This window comes from Convolutriloba macropyga, chromosome 4 (genome assembly GCF_964194025.1).
Source record: "Convolutriloba macropyga chromosome 4, txConMacr16.3, whole genome shotgun sequence".
Classification (NCBI taxonomy): domain Eukaryota; kingdom Metazoa; phylum Xenacoelomorpha; order Acoela; family Convolutidae; genus Convolutriloba; species Convolutriloba macropyga.
The window spans coordinates 38,042,142-38,051,317 of NC_134471.1; the positions used below are offsets into that span (position 1 = coordinate 38,042,142).

At 34.1% G+C, this 9,176-nt stretch overlaps 2 protein-coding genes across 2 annotated transcripts in view; one reads left to right on the plus strand and one right to left on the minus strand.

Moving 5' to 3' along the window:
* The window catches only part of LOC142338067 (uncharacterized), a 92,629-nt gene extending 91,175 nt beyond the window's left edge, over positions 1-1,454 (minus strand). The window contains exon 1 of the mRNA XM_075387700.1: positions 983-1,454. Coding sequence (XP_075243815.1) covers positions 983-1,329 — 347 coding nt within the window. The 5' untranslated portion in view covers positions 1,330-1,454. The remainder of the gene's footprint in view (positions 1-982) is intronic.
* Positions 1,453-8,686, plus strand: LOC142337651 (uncharacterized). Its single transcript, XM_075387046.1, has 3 exons — positions 1,453-2,477; positions 6,139-6,292; positions 8,494-8,686. The coding sequence occupies exons 1-3, from the start codon at positions 2,316-2,318 to the stop codon at positions 8,526-8,528; spliced, it is 351 nt and encodes a 116-aa protein (XP_075243161.1). The 5' UTR covers positions 1,453-2,315; the 3' UTR covers positions 8,529-8,686.
* Positions 8,687-9,176: the final 490 nt, after the last annotated feature.

Genomic DNA, 9,176 nt, shown 5'->3' on the forward strand with positions numbered 1-9,176 from the left:
TTTCTTCACTTATGCGCTCATTTATGAATCTAAATTGAAAACTTAAAAATTAACCAAAAATAGACAGAGGCCACTTGTTAGTTTGAAAAGAAAGATGTTGATTTTTGGATCTCTATTTTTGTTCTTTTGTAAAATTAGTTGTTCTTTTGATATTACTTCTCATTGAGAAACTGCGTTAAAGTTGATTTCATGTGTGTCATTTCGTTTTTTCGAGGGTCCATTAAATTTTGATCTCACTGGCATGAACCCTTTTTTAAATGGACATCTGTCCTCTTTTAAAAATCTACCAAAGTCAAAATAACAAAATATGGTTTAACTCTTTGAAGACAGACTATTTCTGCTTCATTTGGTAGAAAACTGAGACAATTTGTGGATCAGCGGGGTCAAAATTTTTACTTGAAATTGCACATTAGCGAGCCTTCTTGTTCTCTTGAGGTCTTAGGCAGCTTCGAGAAAAAGAGCTCCTATACAATTCTATTGCTGGATTGCAACAGAACAATCGCATTTTAGCCTCTCTCATGTATTGAATCACAGCTCTTCAAAAAGTTCTGCATATTATGCGGAAAATTAGACGCTTTTTAAACCAATTTTATCTGATTGACGTGCTTTTGTTCCTATCCAATTTATCTGATTGACAAGTTACTGTCAATGATTCTTTAATGAAGGAGCAATAACAACGGTGCCGACACTCTGCTTCGGGATTAGACTAACTACAATTTTTTCGCCACTGTTGCGTTCTCAAACTGTCTGTATTTCGACCCACCAGTCACTCAGATCACCTTGCTCGATTCATTTCTTGAACCAGAAATTTTCTCGCAACTCGACAATGTAAAAACTAATTACAAACATTTTGAGGCTCCATGAGAATTTTCTGAAGATCGGTTCCAACAACATTTTGATAAAATTTCGTTCGCCACTGCAACGAAATCGAAAATTGAAACGCCTTTTTGAACTATTTTGGTAAAAGTGGTTGCGAACTAACCAAACAAACATATCGGGCTTGAACTTTGTTTGGCAATCTGTTGCAGCCTGAGAGTCCAATTCCGGTTGGGAAGCTAATTGACTTTCATGCTGGTCAGCGTTTCCTGCCTGAACGTCCTCACCTTCCTTTCCCTCTCTGTCGCTCTCAACATCCCCATCTCCACAACCTATTTCAATCTCTAACATAGATTCAGGTTGCTCCAACTTAGACACCTTGGGAGCGTTTGGGTCACTTTCCTTAACTTTACTGTATACTTGAGGAGTATTTTGAATCGTGGGAAAATCTCCAGCCATCAATTTTGAGACTGCCGATTCCATACTTGTTTCAGCATCGGAAAGATCATCCATGACGTCAAATTATTTCACTATGACCACTCCTCGAAATCAATCAACACAAAATTGCCCACTTTCGTAGAATTTTTACAGGTTTTCGACAAAGTTAAGTCTTCATTTTTACATACTTATCTGAAAAATAAAATGAAGTATTGTAGAAATAGGCTAAAATAGCCACTTCCCAGAAATCAATCAACACAAAATTGTCTACTTTCATATGCCTTTCTTAGAATTTTAACAGATTTCGACAACTTTTCAAGCCGCCATTTTCACATTTATCAGACGACAGATACATTACGAGAGAGCGCACTTTGAAAGGACGTCATAAAACAATTTATCTATTTCGCTTTAACCCCTGTAGAGAATTAACCTGTCCTATATTAGCTCGTAAACCTGACAAATAACACCTTAACTATCTGATCAATTCAAAACCATTTTAACTCCTAGCTCTTAATAATTTCCGCCCTCGTTGCTGTAAAAGTGATGAAAAAGATAATTTGTGGCAAATACAAAGAGGTTATCTAGGAAACAATGCCCAAAAACAGTTAGCCAAAATCACTAAACGCCGCAGGTGCATAATCACCAATTTAAAGACCCTCATTTTCACTATATTTGGCACCAATCTTTTTACTCCAGATTACTACACGCAAAATACGCACTTTGTCGGCTTCCATTTTTTTCAACACGATATGGGGTTTAAATTTCATTTGCGCAATTCTATCTTGAAAAAATAATACCAATTACAAATATCTACTACAAGCTGATATTCTGCACAAATAAAGCACTCAATCAAAATGTTTGTCTTGTTAATTTGAAACCAATGTCCTACTGCATACTACTTCATAACCTAACTTCAATCATGTATCAGCTTTAATTAACCAATTTAAATTCCCAATGGTATCGTCCGTTATATCAGTGACAGCAATTTTAATTTTCTTCTTCAATTTCAAACTTTAACTGGCCGGGATAACCGACTGACGCTGGTAATTAAGATTTCGCAAATGACCAAGTTGACCATGTTCAGAAGAAAACCTTTCATTTTTTCAACTTTCACACGCAGACAAATGAACATCTTCCTGCTTATCGTCACAAGTTTCATGCTGACAGTTTCATGTCGCAGTTACTCAGCCTATCGACCTTACAGGAGAGAACATGCACCACCAGTAAGTAAAGTTTTCTCCCTAGTCAATTGTTAAAAACAATTTAACAACTTACAATATTCTTGCGAGCATATTATGAGCTCCCATAAGCAAAAAAGATCTTATTCGAATCTTTTAAACATCGTATTATTCAAGCAAGATCGCCAAAAAATATTAGGAGATACAGATTCTTAAAGACAAAAATTAGGCAAAAACCATTGAAAATTAATGCGCATAATTATGTTTTTTTTTAAATCTATTTGGGTAATATTAAACAGCAATTATCGAGTTAGCAGAACAAAAGGAAGAAAAAAATATCTGCAATTTTTTACGACAGCACTGTTTAGGTCAATTACACAGCTTAAAAATTTATGGTACCTTGAAATTGAAGCTACAGCAAAGCATGGACGAAATACTTTCAATCTTTTGCGTTTTCGCGTTTGATTCGTGAACTGAATCAAATTCCTCATATCGTGCAAACGTAGCCGGCAGTTTTTAACTTCAAATTTCAAGCTTTAACTTCCAATATTAATTTTAGGCTCTTTAATTTAAAATAACGTTTTCAAGGGTGACAAGCTCTGAACGGATGTGCTTCAAAGGTTTATACTAAAATACATATGTTAGACTCCTCAATGAGAGTTTTTGACTAAAAAAGTTTAATTGCTAAGCTTGGCGCTTTCTAAACAGGGATGCATGGATTGTACAAAGAAAACCGGAAGACCCCAGCCAACTTCACATCATACTTAATGAACTATTTACTTCATTATATAATTCAATTTCAAACCAAAATCCTAAAATAATTAAATGACGAAGAACTAAATCTGATAAACTTTAAAAACTCTTGATAAGTTGCTACTCCTAAATAATTATACTCAAATATACTTAGAAAACATATCCGACTACCGTCGGGCGAACTGCTCTCAAACGACCGGCAAGCGGTTCGCTTCGTCAGTAGCTAGCTACGGTTTAGTGAGGATAGCTTTAGCTTAATTGAATGGGCGTGAGGTGAGCGCAGCAGGGGTGGGGTTCACCGGGGGATTGATGGGGGTAACGGTGGGGGTGGGGGGTCTTCTTTGGCTGCACGTGGCCCACGTATTTACGGCCTGAACGGTGTACAGGGAAGGGGACGGGGAGGCATTGAAGTGAGGGAATGGCGAAGTTGGAGAAGGGTGAAAAGGGGTGCCAAACTCTAAAAACCTCCCTTTACACCATGAATATACCTCTCCAAAACAGTTTCTCTGTCCCCTCAAGTTTCTTTGAGGACAAATTCATATGGGTAAGACGAAAAATTGGTCAAGCGAAACATCGCATAAAAAAGACCACACGACTAATATAATTGCTACAAACTTTGTTTGAGAGCAATTAAACAGATCAAGTATAGTTAGTTCGATCAATAAATGGCATACAACATGATAAATAAGGCAAAAACAACAATTTCTACCGAGAAGTCCAGGAAATTGAAACAAACAAAGAACCAAAATCAATTTCTACATTATTCTCACAGTTCCGATGCAATTATCCTACAACTGAAGCGTATCTGTTTAATCGTCACACAATAGTCGAATCACACTGTTAAATCCTCACACAATTGATAGCACAGTAACCAGCAAATAACATACACATTCCAATAAGAGATAAACCTTCAAAAAACTTCAAATTTTAATTTAAAATCTCAAAAAACACCAGTCCATCAAATATTCAAGACTCTTTGTAAAAAAACAAACTCAAAACAGCTCTAAAAAAGAATTGACAAAAAAGGATTATTGAAACACAGAAGAAAAATGCGAAAAAAACTTTAAAATAAATGAGAAGAGGATTAAATTTTGCTATATTTAGTGCATTCTTTGAAAATATAACTTTCAAATTTTTCAGATGATTACAGAACTGTCACTAAAACCAACACAAGCTCTATCTGCAAACAAGAAACTCATAGTAGATCGCGAGAACTACAAAAAGAATGCGAAAAACTGCTTAAAACAAAACAGCTTAAATGTCCAAAAAATCTTACCATGGCCAAAACTGCTCCCAACTTTGATCGAAAATATAAGTTAAAGCAAAAAAGTTGCTTTGAAAAAGCCAAGCGTGATTGAATAATTTTGCTCTTTCTGTTCGATGTTTTTGAACCCTACTTCTCTCGCGACTATTAAAATCCGATACGAAAACAACCACTCTCTTCTTCAACTTAATTCAATATTTAATGATAACCAAATTTCAACATGTTTCGTCGACTTTTACATCCTGCTTCTGAAAATCACAAGATTTTTCTTCAAAGATCACCACAAGACCACTTCGACTTGTAAAATTAAAAGTTTCCAGGTAAATAATTTTTGGGTTAAAAAAGAGAATTTCCTGTAAACCAATTATAAAAAAAACTTTTTGCTCGATAAACATGTTTTGCCATTAGGAAGTTTATATTTCACAGAAAAAGAACCAGTTTGCTTCGTAACGAATTCAAAATTAGGCACGTAGTTCAAATTATAGAAAAAGTTTCTGGGGACAGTTACAAAGTTTAACTGATCGAAAAATTGTTTTAAACTGTCTGGGTCCACTAACCAGCTTCAATAGCTAAACTGAGTACATGTTTATATCCAAAAAACTTTTAGGTAAAGAATTGACTTCTTGAATTTGTCAAAGAACGAATACTTTAAATTCTTAAAAAATATACAAAGAAGTTTCATTAATTTGATAGCTTTTTGATCCCAATCCTTAAATTTAATAATTAAAGCTTTGACAAAATTTAACAGATAAAACTTCTGGTATTTTCGTTTACTACAAATACTGTACAGCAGGGCATAGTCCATTGGGAACTTTGATAGTACAAAAATTGTGTTCTATAATCCTGTCAACCATATTTGAAACCATTGTTCTAGATCGTGAGGTTTGCTTTGAAATTTGCTAGTCATAACAAACAAATTGCATTCTCTGATGGTGACCTATTAATCGAAAATTTTCTTTTCGTCATGCAATTAAAGGATCCGTTGAAATGAAACAAATTTGTTTGTTTTTTTCGACTTTGCTTTGAAATTTGCTAGTCATAACAAACAAATTGCATTCTCTGATGGTGACCTATTAATCGAAAATTTTCTTTTCGTCATGCAATTAAAGGATCCGTTGAAATGAAACAAATTTGTTTGTTTTTTTCTACTTTTGTTTTCTGGGAAATTCATACTTGATGTTGCTGACATCATGCTATTCTTTCGCTTAGGATTCTCGCCATTCATAATCGAATAATACACTTCAAATTGCTCAAATGTTTCTTTGAATATTTTTGAACATATGATTCATGCAGACTTTTGAAAAAAAGTTTCAGCTGACAATTTTTTTTCTCCAATAGCATTACTATCATACTGAAAAAGCAACATATAAAGAAAATGAATCAAAAGCTGACTTATAATATATCAGATTGACACCAATTTGTCAAAAAGGATGATAAGTTTTTCCAATAGGAAGATTGTGAGTATTCAGCCAAATGTCTATTGACAAACAATTAAGTTCAAAATACCTTCTGCGATCTCCTCATTGAAGTTCGAGATTTTCATAGACATTATCGTTTTAAAGTTCAACAAACAGGGCATATGACAGTATCAACTAAATCATTGTTTACCAATTGGTCACAAACGCAGTAGAACGAGCAAAAAACCAGCTATCACAAAATATTGCTTGGATTGATCAGGATTTGTTTTAGTTGACGGCAAACGAAGTTTTCCCGACATTACCGTACGTTGATCTAATTGAACAACACGTACAGCGGCAGAGAGCAGAAGAACCTTTCCTGGGAGGTATTCCTTCAACAGCAGACAGAGTAAAGCTCATGAAACGCTTCAGTAATTGTCAACACGGTAAACAACTCTCAGAAACTAACTTTTCCAAAATTGAGAGGCCAAATTACCGCTAAACGTTTTATTGCAGATTGAAAATTCATGAGAACGGCCATTTTTGAAAAAAACTGTCTATTAGATGTTTATTGTCTACGGAATATAGTTGCCTAACTCCAACCTCCATTCATCACTTATCCTATAACTATTGAAAATTAGTTTTCTTCACAAAACTTAAGCTAATATTTAAATAAAAAGCTGTCAAAGGGGTGAATCAACAACGATCCGCTGAACATTTCTGAAGTGAAATCATGACTTATCTCACAAATTGAAAGAAAGAAAATTAATTTTGTTGCTATACAATGATTTACATACAAGCAACGTGGACAAATAACTATATCATGGCAATCTTCTATTACAATTTGCCCGAATTCAAAAGGCTTTTGCAGAATGTTTAGTTAAGGGACGTTGGATATGATTCAGAAAAACCTCAGTAAAATTACAATACTAATTTTGTTGCTGCGTATTAGGATTTTAGTCTGCAGTGGATTAACAGTAGCCTGTTCTCAGCTGTCCTTTTGCTATTATTCCCCCAATCTCAGACTATTATTTTGTGAGCATGAATGCTATTTTCTGGTGACCATAGAAAACTCTTTTACGTCTGAGACTTTCACGTGGTACCATTATTGCAGCCAACATCGGTCAGGCTATGGTAAATCTGGAGCTCTGGTTAAGTAAGAGCTCATCCTCAAACAGACTATCGATCATTGGTGTGTCAATCAGACACCTTACCAAAAGAAATTACAATTGAACGAAATTTTAAATTTCTTATTTTTGAAACTTTTTAAAAAAGCAATTTTGAAGGAATCTGAATGCTTCGAATGTTGAGTTGCTGGTGTGCTTTTTCAAAATTCTTTTGCTTGTAGAACAGTTGGTCCCCAGCCATTTGACATGTTTAAACATTATTCCGACTGAAAAATTCATTGATGAAAAAGTATCGTGAATTGGACAAACTTATATCCAATAAAAACCGACAAGTTATGAAAGAAAAATTCCAACAAGTTAGAATTAAAACAATGTTGGAATTCCTAAATTCCAAGTCAATAATCACTTCAAGAAGATCTTCAAAATCAAACATCATCCAAAACATCTGCAAGGAGAAAAGTGACTCATTAAGTTGCTCAACTGTTGAGGAACAATCTCTCAAATTACAACAACTGTGAACCTCATATTGATTCTCATACAGAAACTGAAAGAGCATTTTTAAATTTTTTGTTGAGATAAAGGGGTAATCTGTCAAACTCAATGCGTATAACTACAAAAACTAACAATCACAATAGTAACAATTATTACCCTCAATGGAAGAGCACAAATTTCGCAGATTAAACTTTTTTTGTAATTTTTAAACAATTTTTATAAATAACATTTTGATTTTTTAAATAATTCACTGATTAAATAGCTATTCGATAAAATATTGAAAAATAGATATATTTAAAAACTTTTCGTCAGCGTGATCAAGAATTTAAGAAGTTTTCAATTTTGACGTAAAAATTATTTTTCAGTGAAATTTACAAGTTAATAATTTTATAAACTTTCAATCATGATTTTCTGTTTCTCAAAAAATATAATTTTCTGAGAAAAGAAAGAACAAAACCACTTTCAGTTTAAGACTGTTGATGTGCACTGCTTTTCGTTTTCGCTCTTCTGCCATATATAATTTTCTGCAATATACATTTTTCTGCAATTTATAGTTTTTCAATGTAAATGCAAATTTACAATTTTCTGAGAAAAGAAGAAACAAAGCTACCTTCAGTTTCACGTTGTTGATGTTTCTGTGTTGCTCTTCGAATATGCGGTTTTTATCAAATGTTTCGATCCCTTTATTATACATTATTGCTTTGAAAAAATTACTTAAAACCTCATTTTTAGTGTCTAACATCATCGACAAATGCAATTTAATATTTGAAAAGGACTTCATGGTTTCATCTAATTCCCAGAAAAATGTGCGAATGCTATTCTTTATACACGTGATCTACTGATGAAGAAAGTTGGATTCCTACGTCGCGCAGATTTCTGGACTATCACCATTATCACCAAACCCACAACAATGCGTAATTGGGGAGGCTTTAGGCTTAGGTTCCAGCTTCAATCAAGGGCCCATGTTTGAGTTAAACTATTTTATCAACTTGTCAAACTTATAAACTTGAAACTTTCGTTTTGTTTAGATACATGTACGTGGAAACATCCAAGTTGGAAATAGCTTTTTACTCATGAACGCGTGATGATATCCTCAACATCCCACATTTAACTGGCGATGAGAACGGTTCCAAAGAATACAGCCAAATATGCGGAAATCTAGAATACGAAATTGATCCTTCTGAAATGTAAATTTGATGAATTCCAACATTCAAATATTTAGTTTTCGCTATAAGCGTAGGCAAATTACGTCAGGAAAAAGTCAGAGAGAGACCAGTGAACTAGGCTTTCCGAAGACATTGCAGTACACTAACAAGCAGCTGATACCATTTAATTACTCTGATATAGATTAGTTTTCAGGACCTGTTAAATAATCAAATAACCCAGTTAAAAACTGTGTAGATTTTACTATCACGGTCATGCAGTTCAGTGAGTTGAAATTTTTTATGCATCTTGGTATTTTTACAATATAGACAATTCCGTTATGGTAATTAAGCGCTGGGGGGGGGGGGGGGGCTATGAAATTTTTCAACTTATCAAGTCCGGTTCTGTAAATGCATTTTTCAGTCTGTTTTCGATGAGAATAGTACAGCTGAGAATAGTACAGATTTTTACTGACAGTCGCAACAAAGAATTCCGCCTCGGGTGAGGGTTTTAATAATGGGATTTTGCAATGTTTATATAGATATTGAGCAAGCCATTGAATTATTTG

What these genes read in the sequence shown, in the direction of transcription:
- LOC142337651 (XM_075387046.1), top strand. Translation starts at nt 2,316, where the DNA reads ATGACCAAGTTGACCATGTTCAGAAGAAAACCTTTCATTTTTTCAACT. An exon ending in GGAGAGAACATGCACCACCA is followed by an intron (nt 2,478 to 6,138) that starts GTAAGTAAAGTT and finishes GATTTGTTTTAG; the next exon opens with TTGACGGCAAACGAAGTTTT. An exon ending in CTTCAGTAATTGTCAACACG is followed by an intron (nt 6,293 to 8,493) that starts GTAAACAACTCT and finishes CGTTTTGTTTAG; the next exon opens with ATACATGTACGTGGAAACAT.